The sequence below is a fragment of the Pseudophryne corroboree genome, chromosome 2 (assembly GCF_028390025.1).
Source record: "Pseudophryne corroboree isolate aPseCor3 chromosome 2, aPseCor3.hap2, whole genome shotgun sequence".
In the NCBI taxonomy this organism is placed as follows: Eukaryota; Metazoa; Chordata; class Amphibia; order Anura; family Myobatrachidae; genus Pseudophryne; species Pseudophryne corroboree.
In genome coordinates, this window is record NC_086445.1 from 688,885,144 (window position 1) to 688,908,703 (window position 23,560).

The 23,560-nt window shown below is 48.0% G+C and overlaps 1 protein-coding gene across 4 annotated transcripts in view; it reads left to right on the forward strand.

The window, feature by feature from the left end:
- PFKFB2 (6-phosphofructo-2-kinase/fructose-2,6-biphosphatase 2) overlaps positions 1-23,560 on the forward strand; it is a 248,721-nt gene that overhangs the window by 204,894 nt on the left and 20,267 nt on the right. For all 4 annotated transcript variants that reach the window (XM_063955191.1, XM_063955189.1, XM_063955188.1 and 1 more), the window contains one exon: positions 6,993-7,172. In XM_063955191.1, the coding sequence (XP_063811261.1) occupies positions 6,993-7,172 (180 nt within the window). The remainder of the gene's footprint in view (positions 1-6,992; positions 7,173-23,560) is intronic.

The window sequence follows — 23,560 nt, forward strand, 5'->3', positions numbered from 1 at the left end:
AGGATTTAAATAATCTCAGACCTCTCGGTATCATGGTTTTATCCAAATACTTCTGTAATGTAACTTTATCCCACCAATGTCTGGTCTCTGCAATGAACAAATCCTCTAATTCATTGAAGAGACCAAACATGTCACAGCTATCTGTGGAAAACTGTTCCTTATGACTAGTCTCTTCAGACATATAATGCTGTCTCCTCTCAAGGCGTTCCGCCATACATCTCAAAACAGGCATAATTAATAGACCAATGCATGTAAAAATAATAATAAATAACGATTAGCAGAGAACAAAGTGTTATTTCAATCCAATTTAAAATTAATACACACAAAACGTCAACCGTGGTTCAGATAGGCTGCCTTAATGCTAATAAGCAATAATGGAAGAAAAAACAAAGAAAAAGCGCCCTACTGAGCCTAGGTTGAAAATGCTGCCTGCTGCTCTCAAGGGAAAAGGGTATTCTCACACCCTAAACAATTGGAAGAAAAAAAGAAGAAGAGAGAGCGCAAGCAGACTACATGTACATTTGAACAAATTTATTCATAAAATAAGTTAAATCACAATCAGTTAAAAAGTGACATTAGTTAGAAGTAATAATATATTCAATTCAACAAAGAATCCACACTCGGCATATGATATATAATAGTCCCACAGTACTAGTGCACTAGTAAATGATGCAATATTCGGTATACGTTCTTTGTTAGAACCAATGATCCATCAGTCTGGTGTGATTAATGGTGGCTGATAATTTGATATGCAAATTTTTTAAAAAATATATAGCACTTTAGAAACAGTTCCAAAATGAATGTTTTCCTTTATTCTATATAGTAGTGATATTCTTGCTATTGGATAAACCGGTTTGGTAAAGGTATCATACTGGAATTAGGTGAAGTAAAGTGCATGAGCTCCGTCTGCCACTCTCTCACTGTGACTAGTATCCGGAGCATGCGGATACACAGAGGGATATTTGCCGGCTGGCATCAAAAATAAGCGCTATGTCCATTGCCGCCAGACGGGGGTTATGGACTAGGCAATGGTCAGGTGATGCCGACTCCAAGCGGCACATGGAAGTTTTACCCTATAAAGGGGTGGAACTTTTTGGGGAAGGTCTTTCAGACCTCGTTTCCACAGCTACTGCTGGGAAATCGATTTTTTTGCCACAGGCTACCCCTCAGCAAAAGAAAGCACCGTATTATCCGGTACAGTCTTTTCGGCCCCAGAAAAATAAGCGGGCTAGAGGCTCATCCTTTCTGCCGAGGGGCAGAGGAAGGGGGAAAAAGCTGCAGCACACAGCTAGTTCCCAGGAGCAGAAGTCCTCCCCTGCGTCCGGTAAGTCCACAGCATGACGCTGGGGCTGCTCAGGCGGAATCGGGAACGGTGGGGGCACGTCTCAGGTTTTTCAGCACACAGTGGGCTCTCTCACAAGTGGATCCCTGGGTCCTTCAAGTAGTATCTCAGGGGTACAGGCTGGAATTCGAGACGTCTCCCCCCCGCCGTTTCCTAAAATCTGCCTTGCCGGCAACTCCCTCTGCCAGGGAGGCAGTGTTGGTGGCTATTCAAAAACTGTATTCACAGAAAGTGATCGTCAAGGTACCCCTCCTTCAGCAAGGAAAGGGTTACTACTCCACAATGTTTCTGGTACCGAAACCGGGCGGTTCGGTGAGACCCATCTTAAATTTAAAAGCCTTGAACACTTATATCAAAAGGTTCAAGTTCAAGATGGAATCGCTCAGGGCGGTTATTGCGAGCCTGGAGGAGGGGGATTACATGGTATCCCTGGACATCAAGGATGCGTACCTGCATGTCCCCATTTACCCTCCGCACCAGGAGTACCTCAGATTTGTGGTACAGGACTGTCACTATCAGTTCCAGATGCTGCCGTTTGGGTTATCCACGGCACCGAGGGTCTTTACCAAGGTAATGGCCGAAATGATGATACTCCTTCGCAAGAAGGGAGTTTTAATTATCCCGTACTTGGACTATCTCCTGATAAAGGCGAGGTCCAAAGAACAGTTGATAGTGGGGGTGGCACTTTCTCAGGAAGTGCTACAACAGCACGGCTGGATTCTAAACATTCCAAAGTCACAGCTGGTCCCGACGACACGTCTTCTGTTCCTGGGAATGATTCTGGACACAGACCAGAAAAGAGTGTTTCTTCCACTGGAAAAAGCCGAGGAATTGTCATCTCTGGTCAGAGACATCCTAAAACCAGGAAAAGTGTTGGTACATCAATGCACACGAGTCCTGGGAAAAATGGTAGCTTCGTACGAAGCAATTCCATTCGGAAGGTTCCACGCAAGGACGTTCCAGTGGGACCTGTTGGACAAATGGTCCGGGTCCCATCTCCAGATGCAACAGCGGATAACCCTATCGGCCAGAACCAGGGTATCGCTGCTGTGGTGGCTGCAGAGTACTCATCTACTAGAGGGCCGCAGATTCGGAATACAGGACTGGGTCCTGGTGACCACGGATGCCAGCCTTCGGGGCTGGGGGGCGGTCACAAAGGGAAAAAATTTCCAAGGACTGTGGTCAAATCAGGAGATTTCTCTTCACATAAATATCCTGGAGCTAAGGGCCATTTACAATGCCCTAAGCCAGGCAAGACCCCTGCTTCAAAACCAGCCGGTACTGATCCAGTCAGACAACATCACGGCGGTCGCCCATGTAAACAGACAGGGCGGCACGAGAAGCAGGATGGCGATGGCAGAAGCCACACGGATTCTCAGATGGGCAGAGAATCATGTGTTAGCACTGACGGCAGTGTTCATTCCGGGAGTGGACAACTGGGAAGCAGACTTCCTCAGCAGGCACAACCTCCACCCGGGAGAATGGGGACTTCATCCAGAAGTCTTCCAAATGCTGGTCAACCGGTGGGAAAAACAATAGGTAGACATGATGGCGTCCCGCCTCAACAAGAAGTTGAAAAGATATTGCGCCCGGTCAAGAGACCCTCAGGCGATAGCGGTGGACGCTCTAGTGACACCATGGGTGTACCAGTCGGTTTATGTGTTTCCTCCTCTACCTCTCATACCCACGGTACTGAGAATAATAAGAAGGCGAGGAGTGAAAACCATACTCGTGGTTCCGGATTGGCCAAGAAGAGCTTGGTACCCGGAACTTCAAGAGATGCTTACAGAGGACCCTTGGCCTCTGCCGCTCAGACAAGACCTGCTGCAGCAGGGACCCTGTCTGTTCCAAGACTTACCGCGGCTGCGTTTGATGGCATGGCGGTTGAACACCGGATCCTGAAGGAAAAGGGTATTCCGGAGGAAGTCATCCCTACCCTGATCAAGGCCAGGAAGGATGTCACCGCAAGACATTATCACCGCATTTGGCGAAAATATGTTGCTTGGTGTGAGGCCATGAAGGCCCCGACGGAGGAATTTCAACTGGGTCGATTCCTGCACTTCCTGCAAGCAGGGGTGACGTTGGGCCTCAAATTGGGGTCCATAAAGGTCTAGATTTCGGCTCTGTCGATTTTTTTCCAAAAAGAACTGGCTTCACTGCCCGAAGTTCAGACTTTTTTGTCAAAGGAGTACTGCATATTCAGACTCCTTTTGTGCCCCCAGTGGCACCTTGGGATCTCAATGTGGTTTTGGCATTCCTGAAATCACATTGGTTCGAACCACTTAAGACTGTGGAATTAAAATATCTCACGTGGAAAGTGGTCATGCTGTTGGCCTTGGCGTCGGCCAGGCGGGTTTCAGAATTGGCGACTTTGTCTTGTAATAGCCCTTATCTGATTTTCCATATGGATAGGGCAGAATTGAGGACTCGTCCTCAGTTTCTCCCGAAGGTGGTATCAGCGTTTCACTTGAACCAGCCTATTGTGGTGCCTGCGGCTACTGGGAACTTGGAGGATTCCAAGTTACTGGACGTAGTCAGGGCCCTGAAAATTTATGTTTCCAGGACGGCTGGAGTCAGGAAAACTGACTCGCTGTTTATCCTGTATGCACCCAACAAACTGGGTGCTCCTGCTTCTAAGCAGACTATCGCGCGCTGGATTTGTAGCACTATTCAGCTGGCGCATTCTGCGGTGGGACTACCGCAGCCTAAATCTGTAAAAGCCCATTCCACAAGGAAGGTGGGCTCATCTTGGGCGGCTGCCCGAGGGGTCTCGGCTTTACAACTTTGCCGAGCTGCTACTTGGTCAGGGGCAAACACGTTTGCAAAATTCTACAAATTTGATACCCTGGCTGAGGAGGACCTGGAGTTCTCTCATTCGGTGTTGCAGAGTCGTCCGCACTCTCCCGCCCGTTTGGGAGCTTTGGTATAATCCCCATGGTCCTTACGGAGTTCCCAGCATCCACTAGGACGTCAGAGAAAATAAGAATTTACTCACCGGTAATTCTATTTCTCGTAGTCCGTAGTGGATGCTGGGCGCCCATCCCAAGTGCGGATTGTCTGCAATACCTGTACATAGTTATTGTTACAAAAATCGGGTTTTGTTGTGAGCCATCTCTTCAGAGGCTCCATTTGTTATCATACTGTTAACCGGGGTTCCTATCACGAGTTATATGGTGTGATTGGTGTGGCTGGTATGAGTCTTACCCGGGATTCAAAAATCCTTCCTTATTGTGTCAGCTCTTCCAGGCACAGTTCCTAACTGAGGCTTGGAGGAGGGTCATAGGGGGAGGAGCCAGTGCACACCAGATAGTCCTAAATCTTTCTTTAGATGTGCCCAGTCTCCTGCGGAGCCGTCTATTCCCCATGGTCCTTACGGAGTTCCCAGCATCCACTACGGACTACGAGAAATAGAATTACCGGTGAGTAAATTCTTACTATATATATATATATATATATATATATATATATATATATATATATATATATATATATATATGTGTGTGTGTGTGTATAATATAAGAAATAAATACACGCAAACAAATGAAGCAGCGCTCAGAAGCTTGAATTCAGTTGAAAAAAAGAGATGTACTAACAGTCACTTTTATTACACTTTTTTTCACCTGGATTTAAGCCTCTGAGTGCTGCTTCATTTGTATTATACACATTTGTTTATACACACACACACACACACACACACACACACACACACACACACACACACACACACACTGCCTAAATTTCTATGTGGAACAAAATGGAGTTTGTACCCACACTGAATACTTTGTAAGGTATGAAAAGTAGCTTATACAGAATTTACTAAAAAGAAGATTTCAAGGAACAAACAGAACAGGACAACTGTCCCTATCTGATATTCTTCCGGCGCTAATTATCAAAGGAATTAATTAATTGTGTATCAAAAGCAGCTGAGTACGGCAACTAGCTAGGTTGCCAACTTTAAAGGAACAAGAAATTTTTTTTATATATACTCCGCGCTACTGTATATGTACACTGTAACAGATAAAACTATAGTGTGCAGTCTGTCATATAGAATGATTGACTCAGTAGAACTGTACGGATGAATATCAATAAATTCTTTATCCAATAATAGTTAAAAAATAACACATTACAAACAACACAAGCAGCATATACTTAATAATAATTGATCAGTTGTAATACCAATTAGTATAGCATACAATATGATGAGATTTCTTTGTTATAATACCATATAAAATACAATTACACTGGCGTCCCAGTGTTTGATAAAAAAAAGTCCCGCAAGGATTAATTACAGCCTTGTTAGAGATGAATTTAAATGTGTAAAGACGTATAATTACCCATGTGCTGGTTCCTGAAAGTATAGATGTACAGGGTCCGTTTAAAAGTCAATGCACATGTACGGGTAACGTTAATAGAGCTATTTCAAGCTGTTTTGAAATTTACCGTGTATTAGGCACGGCTGCGCTCCAGGTACTTGGAGACTCTTGATAATCTTTGAATAGGACTCCACAGGCTCGCTTCCTCGTCACGGGTGTTAGACCTCTCTGCGGAGGCCAGCAGCATTCACTCGGTGCGGGTGAGCGGAGTACCGGACGTCTGCAGCACAGCACGGAGATCGATGTCAGTGCTCCTGTTGAAGACCGCCGGCTGCAGCGCCCGGCGTCTATCAGACCGTAGTGGATTGTGGCTGTGAGAAGCCGTTAGCAGGATCAGTCAGCGGGTAATGCCGAACAGCTGGAGTGTAGAAAGTGGGCGTCCACTTTCTACACTCCAGCTGTCCGTGCTGTGCTGCAGACGTCCGGTACTCCGCTCACCCGCACCGAGTGAATGCTGCTGGCCTCCGCAGAGAGGTCTAACACCCGTGACGAGGAAGCGAGCCTGTGGAGTCCTATTCAAAGATTATCAAGAGTCTCCAAGTACCTGGAGCGCAGCCGTGCCTAATACACGGTAAATTTCAAAACAGCTTGAAATAGCTCTATTAACGTTACCCGTACATGTGCATTGACTTTTAAACGGACCCTGTACATCTATACTTTCAGGAACCAGCACATGGGTAATTATACGTCTTTACACATTTAAATTCATCTCTAACAAGGCTGTAATTAATCCTTGCGGGACTTTTTTTATCAAACACTGGGACGCCAGTGTAATTGTATTTTATATGGTATTATAACAAAGAAATCTCATCATATTGTATGCTATACTAATTGGTATTACAACTGATCAATTATTATTAAGTATATGCTGCTTGTGTTGTTTGTAATGTGTTATTTTTTAACTATTATTGGGTAAAGAATTTATTGATATTCATCCGTACAGTTCTACTGAGTCAATCATTCTATATGACAGACTGCACACTATAGTTTTATCTGTTACAGTGTACATATAGCGCGGAGTATATATAAAAATTTATACAGAATTTACTATCAACATTGAGAAATCCAAAGCTCATTGTATTCATAATACGCTCTAGTTTTACACAATTGCCGTATTGTTTTTTTATATTGTTCATTTTTAAAGTGTCTGTTTGTGATAATGCAACCTTGTTTGTAATTAACCTTTTAATGCAGAGGAGCATCAAAAATGTAGGCTGTACAAACAAAATTTCCAATAGTGTCCCTGAATATATTCTGTTATTTTCAAATGCTTTTAGGGTACCTGTGATGTGAACCAAACACAGATGCGGATTAGAAGAAACAGCTTCACCCCTCTTTCCAGCTCTGATACAGTCAGGCGCCCACGAAATTACAGTGTTGGGAGCCGGCCACATAACCCAGTGGGGTTAGAAAAGGTCAGGCTGTCTTCGGATGGGTTAGACCGCCCCTTGAAACAAGTTAGTGTCCTTTTTAGTTGCTATGTTCACATGTGGTTACATTTCTCAACAGACTGTTTGTTTGCATGCATGTGACTCTAGCATCTTATAGGGGTATATTCAATTAAAGTCGGATCCATTCCGACATGTATTTGTCGGAATGGATCCGACAACGCCTATTCAATCCCATCTTAAATTCGACTTTTTCAAGTCGAATTTAGATGGGATGCAGAGGAGCAGAAGGGGGGCGAGCCGCGGGGGGACAGCCGGCGGGCATACAGGGAGATGCTGCAGCAGGATGTCACTCAGCCGCCCGACCTCACTGCAGCTTCCACCCAGCTCCAGCAGCGTGCTGTGCCGGGTGGAAGCTGCCGTGAGGTCAGGCGGGTGAGTGACATCCAGCTGCAGCGCTACTGTAGTGCTGATCTCCCTGTATGCCCGCCCCGTCTCCCTGCAGCTTCCCCCCCCCCCCCCCCCCCCCTCGCCTCCTCTGGGTCGCATCTCATTCCGACATCATTTTGATGTCGGATTGAGATGGTTGAAAAGGGGGCCAAAACCTGTCGGATTTGGCCCCGTTTTCGACATCAACACGTGGATAGGCAGCTATTCCGCCGATCCACGTGCTTTTCGAAAGGTCGAATTTATCGACTTGTCGAAAAATTTAGCAAAATATTGAATAGGTCGAATCTGGATTCGATCTTAAAAAGTCGAAAACTGCCGTCTTTTTGATAGACTGCAGTTTTCGACTTCAATTGAATATACCCCATAGACTGCTAAATATTGCACTTTAAAGTTAATTTATGGAGATTAATGTTCCAAACATTAGATTAGGAAATGTGTTACACCAAACTGTTTTTGAAAAGTCTCCTAATTGCCTGTGTTTTATCTTCACTCTGCTTTGCATTCCACAACAAAATACTTTGATTAAAAAAAAGATTTCTGAAGGTGACTCATTTGGGGGAATTCAATTGTTATAGCCGCCCAATATTCCATCTAAAGTGACGGAAAATCGAAGGGGCGATATTCAATTGATGCCTTGTAATGCGCCGATTGCACCCATTAGTGTTGGGAGTGGCTGCATAAAGCAGCTAAACCCAACTAAACTAATGGGTCCGATCGCTAAAGTGCCTCTTTTGGGCACCCAAACGGGTCACTTTTCTCACATTTCTGCTTGCCAGCACAGGGGGCTGCAAGCTGAAATGTGTCGTCCCGCGGCTCAGAGTGCCCAAACAGAGCAACAACTGAATTACTCCGTTTGGTGCCATCTAGTGGTGTCTGCTGGGAGAAACAATTGGATTCCCCCCCATTATGCTAATAGAGTATAATTGGGGAGAAATTGAGAGCTCAGCCTAGCCACAGACATTTACTGTGGTGTTAATTTTTAATCGTCAACACATTAGGACAGGGCCTATGAGGGGGTATGTGGCCGCACAGGGCGGATGGCCTGGGGGCGGTACCAGCCATACCAGTCCTCTGCTGCAGACCGCTTCCTGCTCCAGCTCACAGCTCCCGCACTGGGGGGGAAAGATGCTGTGGGTAGAATTCAGTTATCTACGGTAACTTACTGTGGCTAATTGACATACCCACCCCCTCCCCTCCCCCTGGGCTGTTCAATTATCCCTGAAACAGGCACTGATCTGGGGTTTTTCTCTAGCATCCATAAGGGATATTGGGGAATCTAGTACACTGGGGATATAGACGGGGTCCAAAGTAGCCGGTGCACTTTAAATTTCTTCACTGGGTGTGCTGGCTCCTCCCCTCTATGTCCCCTTCCACAGGCAGTTTAGAAATAAGTGCCCTCAGGAGAGGATGAACATCTCTGAGCTCCAGAGAGTTCTCTTCAATTTCTTTTTAATGTTTGTTATTTTCGGTATGCTGTTTGGGCAACAGCACACCTGCACCGTGGGAGTTAGGTGGGGGCGGTCACCAGCCTTGCGAGGTGCAGAGCCGCTTCCCCTGCGGGGCACTGTGCCTTGGCTGTCAAAATCGCAGCACGCCGCACACCCCTAACACTGCCTGAAGGTGACGTCTGTGGTGAGTACAAACCGGGAGCCTTGCTAGGGAGCTCCCCCGGTTCAAAGTGCGGCTGAATGCGGGCGTGGCATACGGGACCCTCCTGGGGGCTTCCCGCTGGGGTCCTCCATGTAGACTGGCTGACAATCGCTTGAACTAGCAGTTGTGTGATGTTTTTAAGCAAACAGGAGACATTGCCAGTATAAATAATAACTGCAGCTCCGGCGCCATTGGAGTTGGCGGAGCTACCTCAGAGCAGGACCAGAGGCATTTTGGCGCCTTCCTCTGCTTAATACAGCCACATACAGCGTACACAGCGCTTCCTGCCTCACAATACACGCTGGAAAACTGATACAGGGTGTAGCAAAGGGGGAGAGCCTTTATTGTACACTATCTGGGTCCTCTACAGGACAGACATTAGTGTTTACTGTGATAGTTAGCTGTCAGCCTCACTGGGGCTGTGCAGCTGGGGGGGTGCTGGTGTCCTTCTCTCTGTGTGTCTCCTCTCACAATACAGTAGGGCAGGCTTGAGATATATTACTGTCTGTATGTGTATGTTATTGTGCTTCCTGTGAAACATGGGTAAACACAAGCTGTACAGTGTATATCACACTAAATTCTCTCCAGTATCATCTGATTCTGTTTCTTGTGAACAATGCAGCCAATCTTCACAAATCTGTGAAGGGGCTGGAGGAGAGGGTCCAGAGCCTGTATGGCTAGGGTCTCTGAAAAATATGATGTCTGATATGTCATCCCAGCTCACTGCTAATGTTCAGAAAACTCAGCTACTACAACAGGCTGTTGCAGGTTTCGCTGCTAGGGCAGATGTTACACAGTTCCCCTCCTCTCATGCAGGACCACAAAAGCGTGGTTTGCCTGCTCTACTATCTGACACAGATGAGGCTATACAGGAGGATGGGGAGGACTTGGACCCCGTTAGTGGGGATACCGACTCTGCTCAGGGTATTGACCCTCTAATTCTGGCTATACGGGACGCGTTAAAGCTCCCTCTAGGGACACTGCGTCACAGCAGTCGTTTTTGTTTACACAAAACAAGCCTCATGTCACTTTCCCTGATTCTGCAGAGTTAGATGACCTATTCAAGTTGGCCTAGAAAAATCCAGACAATAAAATTCCAAGTGTCAAAGTTTTTATGCACTTTCCCATTTGCTCCTGAAGGTTGGAAATTTTGTGAGCAACCCGCGGGGTTCATGTATCAGTTTCTCGATTGTCCAAAAAGGCGGTGCTGCCTGCCCCGGGCTCCTTTACCATAAAGGATCCTGGGGATAGGAAGATAGAAACTACACTCAAATCTATTTACATGGCAGCAGGTGTATCGCAAAGGCCGGTCATTGCGGGTTGCTGGATGACCCATGCCGTTCATTGATGGGCCACTCAAATTCAGGAGGGCCTCTCCAGGGCTATGCCCATGGTCACTATGGTGACGTTCCTAAAGCACATTCAGGACATTGTGATTCCCTCAAGGAGATGAGGAACATTAATGCTAGGATCTTTGCCATGGCAGTGTCGGCGCGCAGGGCCTTGTGGTTGTGTAAGTGTATAGCGGACGAGGAATCCAAATGCAGTGTGGAATCCCTCCCTTTTTCAGGGGAATGGCTCTTTGGTGTTGAATTGAATACAATGGATTTCCAAAGTTACGGCTTGGAAATCCACGTTTCTCCACTCTGGGGCCCCGTTGGCGAGACACTCCTACCCGGGGCCATCTGTATAGTGCTTTCAGTCTCACAGATTTCGATCTAAGGCCAGAGGTACCTCTGATGCCTCTAGTCGCACTAGAGGCAAGTCAAGAAAGCCTGCAAGCGCCAGCTCTCAGGAACAGACAACCAGTCCTGTTTCCACTAAGGCCTCAGCATGACTGTGCCCACCCATCTTGAGGTGGGAGCTCAACTGCGTCACTTCAGCCGCGTCTGGGAGGCTACCTGCCAGGATACCTGGGTCAGGGATCTTGTGTCTCGAGGCTACAAGCTGGAGTTAGACAGTGCTCCTCCCCAACGATTTTTCAAATCAAGCTTACCAGCTTTGGAGGATATGCAGGTTACGTTGCAACAGACCATCCAAAAGTTGGTCCAGTCCCACGTCATTGTTCCAGTACCACAACGAGGCAAGGGTTATTATATCCTGTCTGTGGTACCGAAACTGGACGGTTCGGTAAGGCCCATTTTGAATCTAAAGTCCTTGAATCCTTACCTGAAAGTGTTCAAGTTCAAAATGGAATTCTTGCGAGCAGTGATTGCGGGCCTAGAAGAACAGGAATTCATGGTTTCCTTGGATATCAAGGAGCCTACCTCCATATTCCGATTTGGCAACCTCATCAGGCGTACCTGAGGTTTGCCTTGCTGGACAATCATTGCCAATTCCAGGCACTGCCCTTCGGCCTGTCCACAGCTCCGAGGGTGTTCACAAAGGTGATGGCGGAGGTGATGTTCCAGCTCTGGGTCCAGGGAGTCAATATTGTCCCTTACCTGGATGATCTTCTGATCAAAGCAACATCCAGGGAGCTTTTGTTGCTCCATTTTGACCGCACTGTCCAACTTCTGTCACACCATGGGTGGATCCTCAACTTACAGAAGTCCCACCTCGAGCCGACTCAGTGGCTCCTGTTCCTGGGGATGTTGCTGGATACTGTGGCCCAGAAGGTGTTCCTACCAGAGGACAAGGCGAGAACACTTCAGGAGATGGTCCGCATGGTGCTCCGACCTACCCGAGTGTCCATCAGTCTTTGCAAAAGATGGTCGCCTCATACGAGGTGATCCAATATGGGAGGTTCCATGCCAGGACTTTTCAGCAGGATGATCTGAGCAAATGGTCCGGATCACATCTTCAGATGCACCGGATAATACGGCTGTCCTCCTCAGGCCAGGATTTCCCTCCTGTGGTGGCTGCAGTCCTCCAGTCTACTGGAGGGCCGGAGTTTCAGAATTCAGGATTGGACCCTCCTCACGACGGATGTGAGTCTAAGGGGATGGGGACCTGTCACCCAAGGGGCGCAGTTCCAGGGCAGGTGGTCAGCCCACGAAAGCCTCCTTCTGGTCAACTTTCTGGAACTTCGGCCGATCTACAATGCTCTGCTTCAGGCCTCTCCTCTGCTCAGGGATCGCGCGATCCAAGTACAGTTGGACAATGCCACAGCAGTGGCGTACGTCACTCTGCAAGTATGGACAATAAGCAGAGCCTGCATGCGAATGGTGTCAAGGATACTCCTCTGGGCAGAAAAAAATGCAAGTGGACGTGGCCTGGCAGGCAAGCTGTACAGACGTGTATGTGGGGAGCTCCAGGTTCCTGACTACTTTAGCGCCCTCTCCACATTTATTATTGCACCTTATTGGCTTCTATTGCCCCCTGCTTATTGCCCCTGTCCTCCCCTGTGTTTGGTATATCAGGTCCCGGAGCCGGAGGGGGCCTCCTGCCTCCTTGCGGGTTGGGGCCTGTGCACCTTCCAAAAGCCGGGGACTAAATTTCATCTGGGACCCTATCGAGGAGGACCCCGCCGTGGTCGCTGTGCGGTAGCTCCTTCTGGCCTCCCCAACTTGCAGCCCTACAGCTCACCCGGCTCCCCTCCGCTCACCGCTGCCCTCCGTGTGTGCCTGGCGGGACTCTGAGGCTGAACGGCGGGCTCCGAGGCCGGAGTCCGTGCTGCGGCCTACTTCCGCCTGCCGGGCCGGGGACTAGTGTATGCTGCGGCCGCCGCCTAACTCCGGAGGCCCGTGATCGGGCCGCTCGTCACCGCGGCTGGCCGGGAGTGGCCCCCCCCCCATGCTCTACAGATCCTGCGCCAACTGCCTCCTCACATCTGGCACCCGGGAAGCCCTGCATTCGGTGGTTGTGTGGAGCTGGGTCCTGGCTGTATCAGCCTTTGCAGACGCCGGTGGCCATCTTGGATCCGGAGACCAGAAGCCCACAGCCTCCTTCAGCTGTCAGAGGTAACAGCGGGGTGCCCTAGCTACTGGCTGGTCCGTGGCTGGGACCCGCCGCCTGCTGAGCACGGCATCATAACTCCTAGGGGGTTTTGCTGTGGGGAGAAGGGGAAGCGCTCTATCCCTGCTTTACCACATATCCCTATACTGGCACTGCACTGCTTGTGTCTCACTCAGATGCGTATAACAGTGGGGGGCCTGGTTAGCCTAAGTCACAGCGACGGTTATCTTAGGGGACCCCACTGGAACTGTATCTCAAATACTGGGAGAGTCTCTGCTTTATATGTCTCCACTGCCCTGGTTATCCTGCATCGTCTATGATAACTACCGTTGGAGCTCCATCTACTGGTAGCTTTTATCGTTTGATTTAATCTGCCAGAGGGAACCTGCTTTCCTTATGATGTGATCCTCTGGACCATGCCCTGAGTCTGGGGACTTTCTTTTGTTGATACCTATGTTATAATAATTATAGTATTGTCTTCCTACTACCGGGATTTTCCTGGCTCACTAATGCAGTGACTCTCTCAATTTGATCCGCCCACCCGTTCCATCATGCCTAGTAGTAAAAAAAAAACAGCACGGAGCGGATCTGAACCAAAGCCTTAAAAAATTTGCCTATTCTCACGCCAAGCCTCCGGGGAAAGGGGCTCCCTCACTACCGGATATTTCGGATTCGGAGGACTCAGACCACTCCCCACTGACCCGGAAAGACCTTCAACTGCTTTTCCGGGAAATTCAGGAGACGAGGAAATCTGTGCAGACGATGCAGGCGGAGGTGAAATAATCTCCGCGTCAGAGGAGTTCCTGAGGAAGTTGATGTGACGTCCCTGCACGATTACCTCAAAAAACTGTTTGTGCACCTTTCGCCATAGACTCCGGAGGATCTTTTTCTGTTGGATAGGGCTCATAGAGCTCTTCGCCCGCGCTCCCAGGATTTCGCTCAGCCTAGAGATGTTATCCTGAGATGCCATTACTATACGGCTAAAGAGGACATTCTTAGAGAGGCAAGGAAGATCCAAAAACTAGATTTCCTGGGTCATTCTCTTCAAATATTCCAAGATATTGCATCTACTACCCTGCTTAAAAGAAAGGAATTCAGGCCTATAATTCGGTTCTTCGGGACAATGGCATCCGATACAGATGGGGTTTTCCATTTCGTATCTTGGTATGGCACCTTAATCGACTCCACTCGGCTAGGAATCTGGATGAAGCTAAAGGACTCTTGCAAACCTTGGGCCTCTCACCTCCACCGATCTTAGCTGAGTCTCCGCAGCGGGCATTCGAGGCCTCTCCCAGAGAGTCGACGGCCACCCCCAGACGCTCCTTGAACCGAGACTGGACGAGAGTACCCTCTGCACGGAAATCTGCCTCTGCTGGCCCTCCCACCTGATGCCTTATGTGTATATATGCTGTTTATCTCTGTATATTTATGTTTCTGTGCATGTGTAGGCTGTGGTGCTGTAATTTTTCTCCATTTCTGTCTGTTTTTGGCCCTGTCTCCCCGCACCTTGCATATGTGTGTGGCAACTAAGTTTTTCCCATTTTGTTAGAATGTTAGTGCTTGGCGGTTAGGGCTCCCCTTACAGGCAACGTACCCTGCGGTACTGGAATTGACTCCCTGTGTGTTGTTGTATGTTAGCTCTATCTCCCGTCCCAGGCACTATTTGCATTGGCCCCGGGAAGTTATTTCTATATTTTATCGGTTACCCTATATAGTAGTAGGAACTAGGTTGTTTTGTTCCATCTTTTCTCCCTATTACACTGGTCCCTGGACTCAGGACACATGATGTTAAGTGTCCGCTGTCCTTGATGTTCTTGGCCCGGCCGGGCCGCGTCCCCTTATTAGGGTTTTATACCCGAGTCCGGTTGTTGTCACTTTGTGACCTTACTCTGTTGTTTCCCCACCGGCACGTTAGACCAGATGTGGTTTCTTCTGGTCCCCAACCTTTCCCTCTTCCCTACTTTTCCCGAGTTTTGTGTCTCTTGTCCCTTTGTCTCTCTTTTCTTGTTCAGACGTGTAATGATGTACGCTGATTGACAGGTCTGTCTACGATGTTTTTGATTTGGTTTGCTGTGGGGGTGCGGTGTCCGGGGGGAGGGGGGGAGGCGTTCCGAAGTCTCGTTTGTCATGGCTCTTAGGCTCTACTCACATAATGTTAAAGGTTTGAATAGTCCTAGCAAACGTACCAAGCTTTTTCTCTCCCTTAAACAGGCCAAGGGTGATATAGTTTTCTTACAAGAAACCCACTTTAAGAAATCCCTCCATCCTGACTTGAAGTCTAAATCCTACCCCCTTACATTTCATGCGTGTGATGCTACCCGCAAAAAAAGTGGGGTCTCCATCTTATTAGCTGCCCACCTTACGTTCGAGTTGGTGGACAGTCATGTGGATAAATCAGGTAGGTGGCTCATCCTTATTGGGAAACTGAATAATGTTCTCTGTACTCTTGTCAATGTTTATGCTCCGAACCAAAACCAGGCCGCCTTCTTTAGGAGTTTGAATTCGCATTTGACTAGACTCTGTAGAGGGGAAGTTATAGTGGCAGGCGACTTTAATGAGGTTCTTGACGCCTCGCTGGATAGATCCTCCTTCTCCTCTCCCTTCTGTCCCTAAACGCCCGTCCTCGGCATCCCTCGCACTGCTAGGTCTTTTGAAATTCCAATTATTATTTGACTCATATAGATTAACTGATCCACTGACTAGAGACTATACTTTTTTTTCTTCTGTCCATAAGTCCTATTCTAGAATAGACATGATCCTGCTTAGTCGGGACCTGTCCTCTAAAATTAAATCTACTCGTATACACCCTATGATTTGGTCCGACCATTGCCCGATCACTGTTGATCTCCATTCTATTGCCCCCCGCCCCCCTCCTGCCTCTTGGCGGTTGAATGATTCCTTATTGCATAGTCAGGAGATTACTAGCCAAATTAAAAGCTGTCTCACTGAATATTTCCTACTTAACGAACTCCCGGAGACTTCGCCTATTTCCTTATGGGAAGCACATAAGGCTGTTTTACGCGGGCATTTGATTAGTCAGGCCTCTAGGTATAAAAAGGCTCGGGAAGCTAGCTTCCTCTCTCTTTCTACTAAACTCCAGTCCCTTGATAGACAACATAAACTCTCCCCTACCCCTGCCAACTTAGAGTCCTTGCTGGAAGCGAGATCTGCGATCTCGCTCTCTCTATCAGAGCGTACGGCAAAGTCTCTCCAGAGGCTGAATCAGACCTTTTATGAGAAGGGAGAGATCACGTAATAATATTTTGGCAGTACATACCAAGTCAGGCGAGGTCACGCATGCCCCTGATGCCATAAAAAAGGTGTTCCGGGACTATTACTCTAAGCTCTATAATTTAAACCCAGCCGACTCAGGTCCCGGCCCCCCAGATGCCGTAATATCAGAATTCTTGCATCAGGCTACCCTCCCTCGGCTGTCTGAATCCGCCTCTTCGGAGCTGAATAAGGATATAACCGATGAGGAGATTGCTGCCATTCTAAGAAACTTTAAGTCCTCTAAAGCTCCAGGCCCTGATGGCTTCTCTGCCTCATATTATAAGAAATTTGCCTCCATTTTGATCCCCCATCTCAGAGTATTGTTTAATGCTGTACTGCATGGCGCTCCCTTCCCGAGAACTATATTGGAGGCCAGAGTTATAGTTATCCACAAAGAGGGCAGGGACCCTCGAAACTGCGCTAACTATCGGCCGATTTCCCTATTGAATTTGGACATTAAATTATATGCCAAAATTTTAGCTACCCGTCTCAATGGTGTGCTCCCTGATCTGATACACTATGACCAGGTGGGATTTATCCCTGGGCGCCAGGCCAGGGATAACACTAGAAGAGCGATCCATCTTATTCAATTGTTGAACTGCAGACAAACCTCATCTATTATCCTTTCACTCGATGCCGAAAAGGCGTTCGACCGTATCTCATGGCCTTTCCTATTTCAGACTTTGCAGGCGCTTGGGATATCAGCCGAATTTTTAACAGGAGTCTCAGCCCTCTACTCCTCCCCGATAGCTAAGGTCCTTACAAACGGAATATTATCCCCCTCCTTCCCGCTATCCAATGGCACGAGACAGGGGTGTCCTCTCTCCCCCCTGGTGTTTGCCATGGTCATAGAACCCTTGGCCGCTATGATAAGAAACTCTGACGAAATCCGGGGAGTGAAGGTGGGCTCGCGGGAGCCTAAGATTTTGCTCTTTGCTGATGATATACTGTTATCTCTTACTCAGCCGCAGTCTTCGCTCCCCGCCTTGTATCAGATTATAGAGGAATATGGTTCATTGTCGGGCTATAAAATCAATTTTACCAAATCCGAGGCTATGTTATTACATTTACCTGGAGATCTCAAACGCTCCCTGCAGTCCTCCTATGACCTTCGCTGGCAGACCAATAAAATTAAGTACTTAGGTGTTTATATTACTTCCCACTATAGTTCTCTGTACTTGGAAAACTTTCCGCGGCTATTAACTAAGATTAAATCTGACCTGGCAAAATGGAGGTCCCATATCATATCCTGGCTGGGTAGGATTATTGCCATCAAAATGACAGTTATACCTCTACCTGTCAGAGTTCCGGAGAGGGTTCTTAGGGACGCCCAGGCCTCATTTGTGAAGTTTGTCTGGAATGATAAACCCCCACGAATCGCCTTTACTGTGCTCCGGTTACCTCGTTCTGAGGGTGGTCGGGGTTTCCCTGACGTTAAATTTTATTACCTGGCTAGTCATTTGAGTCAAATGGTGGCCTCTTTTGTGCCCCGAGGCTCTATTGCCTGGGTAGATTTTGCAGCCCTTTCACTGGGGCTTCGTTCATTGGCTTCGCTATGGGGTCTGGGCAAACCATATCAGCTCACTCTTACGAACTCTTCTCCTTCTCTTAAATTTCATCTTTCTATTTGGCATAAATCTCTCACGAAATTTAATCTGTCCTTCTCCTGCTCCCCCCTCACGCTCCTATGGGACAACCCTGCTTTTCCCGCTGGAGTCTCACCCCATCGATTCACATCCTGGTTTAGCGCAGGAGTTCATGTGGTACATGATCTTTCCCTCCAAGGCCATTGGATGTCAATAGATGATATCAAAAGTAATTTCTCTATCGTCCTAGTGGATGCTGGGGTTCCTGAAAGGACCATGGGGAATAGCGGCTCCGCAGGAGACAGGGCACAAAAGTAAAGCTTTCCGATCAGGTGGTGTGCACTGGCTCCTCCCCCTATGACCCTCCTCCAAGCCAGTTAGATTTTTGTGCCCGGCCGAGAAGGGTGCAATCTAGGTGGCTCTCCTAAAGAGCTGCTTAGAAAAGTTTAGCTTAGGTTTTTTATTTTACAGTGAGTCCTGCTGGCAACAGGATCACTGCAACGAGGGACTTAGGGGAGAAGAAGTGAACTCACCTGCGTGCAGGATGGATTGGCTTCTTGGCTACTGGACATCAGCTCCAGAGGGACGATCACAGGTACAGCCTGGATGGTCACCGGAGCCTTGCCGCCGGCCCCCTTGCAGATGCTGAAATAAGAAGAGGTCCAGAATCGGCGGCAGAAGACTCCTCAGTCTTCTAAAGGTAGCGCACAGCACTGCAGCTGTGCGCCATTTTCCTCTCAGCACACTTCACACGGCAGTCACTGAGGGTGCAGGGCGCTGGGAGGGGGGCGCCCTGGGAGGCAAATGAAAACCTATTTTGGCTAAAAATACCTCACATATAGCCTCCGGAGGCTATATGGAGATATTTAACCCCTGCCAGAATCCGTTAAGAGCGGGAGACGAGGCCGCCGAAAAAGGGGCGGGGCCTATCTCCTCAGCACACAGCGCCATTTTCCCTCACAGAAAGGCTGGAGGGAAGGCTCCCAGGCTCTCCCCTGCACTGCACTACAGAAACAGGGTTAAAACAGAGAGGGGGGGCACTAATTTGGCGTTAGAAATATATAAAAAAGATGCTATAAGGGAAAACACTTATATAAGGTTGTCCCTATATAATTATAGCGTTTTTGGTGTGTGCTGGCAAACTCTCCCTCTGTCTCTCCAAAGGGCTAGTGGGTCCTGTCCTCTATCAGAGCATTCCCTGTGTGTGTGCTGTGTGTCGGTACGTGTGTGTCGACATGTAGGAGGACGATGTTGGTGAGGAGGCGGAGCAATTGCCTGTAATGGTGATGTCACTCTCTAGGGAGTCGACACCGGAATGGATGGCTTATTTAGGGAATTACGTGATAATGTCAACACGCTGCAAGGTCGGTTGACGACATGAGACGGCCGACAAACAATTAGTACCGGTCCAGACGTCTCAAAAACACCGTCAGGGGTTTTAAAACGCCCGTTTACTTTAGTCGGTCGACACAGACACAGACAGGGACACTGAATCCAGTGTCGACGGTGAATAAACAAACGTATTCCTTATTAGGGCCACACGTTAAAGGCAATGAAGGAGGTGTTACATATTTCTGATACTACAAGTACCACAAAAGAGGGTATTATGTGGGATGTGAAAAAACTACCATAGTTTTTCCTGAATCAGATAAATTAAATAAAGTGTGTGATGATGCGTGGGTTCCCCCCGATAGAAAATTATGGGCGGTATACCCTTTCCCGCCAGAAGTTAGGGCGCGTTGGGAAACACCCCTTAGGGTGGATAAGGCGCTCACACGCTTATCAAAACAAGTGGCGGTACCGTCTATAGATAGGGCCGTCCTCAAGGACCAGCTGACAGGAGGCTGGAAAATATCATAAAAAGTATATACACACATACTGGTGTTATACTGCGACCAGCGATCGCCTCAGCCTGGATGTGCAGAGCTGGGGTGGCTTGGTCGGATTCCCTGACTAAAAATATTGATACCCTTGACAGGGACAGTATTTTATTGACTATAGAGCATTTAAAGGATGCATTTCTATATATGCGAGATGCACAGAGGGATATTTGCACTCTGGCATCAAGAGTAAATGCGATGTCCATAACTGCCAGAAGATGTTATGGACACGACAGTGGTCAGGTGATGCAGATTCCAAACGGCACAAAGGTGTATTGCCGTATAAAGGAAGAGGAGTTATTTGGGGTCGGTCCATCGGACCTGGTGGCCACGGCAACTGCTGGAAAATCCACCGTTTTTACCCTAAGTCACATCTCTGCAGAAAAAGACACCGTCTTTTCAGCCTCAGTCCTTTCGTCCCTATAAGATCATATCTGCCCAGGGATAGAGGAAAGGGAAGAAGACTGCAGCAGGCAGCCCATTCCCAGGAACAGAAGCGTTCCACCGCTTCTGACAAGTTCTCAGCATGGCGCTGAGACCGTACAGGACCCCTGGATCCTACAAGTAGTATCCCAGGGGTACAGATTGGAATGTCGAGACGTTTCCCCTTCGCAGGCTCCTGAAGTCTGCTTTACCAAGGTCTCCCTCCGACAAGGAGGCAGTATGGGAAAAAATTCACAAGCTGTATTCCCAGCAGGTGATAATTAAATTACCCCTCCTACTACAAGAAAAGGGGTATTATTCCACACTATATTGTGGTACTGAAGCCAGAAGGCTAGGTGAGACTTATTCTAAATCTAAAAAATTTTTGAACACTTACAAAGGTTCAAATCAAGATGGAGTCACTCAGAGCAGTGATAACGAACAGGAAGAAGGGGACTATATAGTGTCCCGGGACATCAGGGATGCTTACCTCTATGTCCCAAATTTGCCCTTCTCACTAAGGGTACCTCAGGTTCGTGGTGCAGAACTGTCACTATCAGTTTCAGACGCTGCCGTTTGGATTGTCCACGGCACCCCGGGTCTTTACTAAGGTAATGGCCGAAATGATGATTCTTCTTCGAAGAAAAGGCGTCTTAATTATCCCTTACTTGGACGATCTCCTGATAAGGGCATAGTCCAGGGAACAGTTGGAGGTAGGAGTAGCACTATCTCGGATACTGCTACAACAGCACGGGTGGATTCTAAATATTCCAAAATCGCAGCTGATCCCGACGACACGTCTGCTGTGCCTAGGGATGATTCTGGACACAGTCCAGAAAAAGGTGTTTCTCCCGAAAGAGAAAGCCAGGGAGTTATCCGAGCTAGTCAGGAACCTCCTAAAAACAGTGCATCATTGCACAAGGGTCCTGGTAGAAAATGGTGGCTTCCTACGAAGCAATTCCATTCGGCAGATTTCACGCAAGAACTTTTCAGTGGGATCTGCTGGACAAATGGTCCGGATCGCATCTTCAGATGCATCAGCGGATAACCCTATATCCAAGGACAAGGGTGTCTCTCCTGTGGTGGTTATAGAGTGCTCATCTTCTAGAGGGCCGCAGATTCGGCATTCAGGATTGGATGCTGGTGACCACGGAGCCCAGCCCGAGAGGCTGGGGAGCAGTCACACAAAGAAAAAAATTTCCAGGGAGTGTGATCAAGTCTGTAGACTTTTCTCCACATAAATATACTGGAGCTAAGGGTAAATTTATAATGCTCTAAGCTTAGCAAGACCTCTGCTTCAAGGTCAGCCGGTATTGATCCAGTGGGAAAAACATCACGGCAGTCGCCCACGTAAACAGACAGGGCGACACAAGAAGCAGGAGGGCAATGGCAAAAACTGCAAGGACTTTTCGCTGGGCGGAAAATCATGTGATAGCACTGTCAGCAGTGTTTCATCCCGGGAATGGAAACTGGGAAGCAGACTTCCTCAGCAGGCACGACCTCCACCCGGGAGAGTGGAAACTTCATCGGGAAGTTTTTTTCCACATGATTGTAAACCGTTGGGAAATACCAAAGGTGGACATGATGGCGTCCCGTCTGAACAAAAAACGGGACAGGTATTGCGCCAGGTCAAGAGACCCTCAGGCAATAGCTGTGGACGTTCTGGTAACACCGTGGGTGTACCAGTCGGTGTATGTGTTCCCTCCTCTGCTTCTCATACCTAAGGTGCTGAGAATTATAAGACGTAGAGGAGTAAGAACTATACTCATGGCTCCGGATTGGCCAAGAAGGACTTGGTACCCGGAACTTCAAGAGATGTTTACAGAGGTCTTATGGCCTCTGCCGCTAAGAAGGGACTTGCTTCAGCAAGTACCATGTCTGTTCCAAGACTTACCGCAGCTGCGTTTGTTGGCATGGCGGTGGAACGCCGGATCCTAAGGGAAAAAGGCATTCCGGAAGAGGTCATTCCTACCCTGGTCAAAGCCAGAAAGGAGGTGACCGCACAACATTATCACCACATGTGGCGAAAATATGTTGCGTGGTGTGAGGCCAGGAAGGCCCCACAAAGAAATTTCAACTCGGTCGATTCCTGCATTTCCTGCAAACAGGAGTGTCTATGGGCCTCAAATTGGGGTCCATTAAGGTTCAAATTTCGGCCCTGTCAATTTTCTTCCAGAAAGAATTGGCTTCAGTTCCTGAAGTCCAGAACTTTGTCAAGGGAGTATTGCATATACAACCCTCTTTTGTGCCTCCAGTGGCACTGTGGGATCTCAACGTAGTTCTGGGATTCTTCAAATCACATTGGTTTAAAACCAGTCAAATCTGTGGATTTGAAGCATCTCACATGAAAAGTGACCATGTTCTTGGCCCTGGCCTGGACCAGGCGAGTGTCAAATTGGTGGTTTTTTTCTCAAAAAAGCCCATATTTGTTTGTCCATTCGGACAGGGCAGAGCTGCGGACTCGTCCCCAGTTCTCTCCCTAAGGTGGTGTCAGTGTTTCACCTGAACCAGCTTATTGTGGTGCCTTGCACCTACTAGGGACTTGGAGGACTCCAAGTTGCTAGATGTTGTCAGGGCCCTGAAAATATAGGTTCCAGGACGGCTGGAGTCAGGAAAACTGACTTGCTGTTATCCTGTATGCACCCAACAAACTGGGTGCTCTTGCTTTTAAGCAGACTATTGCTAGTTGGATGTGTAATACAATTCAGCTTGCACATTCTGTGGCAGGCCTGCCACAGCCAAAATATGTAAATGCCCATTCCACAAGGAAGGTGGGTTCATCTTGGGCGGCTGCCCGAGGGGTCTCGGCTTTACAACTTTGCCGAGCGGTTATTTAGTCAGGGGCAAACACGTTTGTAAAATCCTACAAATTTGATACCCTGGCTAAGGAGGACCTGGAGTTCTCTCATTCGGTGCTGCAGAGTCATCCGCACTCTCCCGCCCGTTTGGGAGCTTTGGTATAATCCCCATGGTCCTTTCAGGAACCCCAGCATCCACTAGGACGATAGAGAAAATAAGAATTTACTTACCGATAATTCTATTTCTCGGAGTCCGTAGTGGATGCTGGGCGCCCATCCCAAGTGCGGATTATCTGCAATACTTGTACATAGTTACAAAAATCGGGTTATTATTGTTGTGAGCCATCTTTTCAGAGGCTCCGCTGTTATCATACTGTTAACTGGGTTTAGATCACAAGTTGTACGGTGTGATTGGTGTGGCTGGTATGAGTCTTACCCGGGATTCAAAATTCCTCCCTTATTGTGTACGCTCGTCCGGGCACAGTACCTAACTGGCTTGG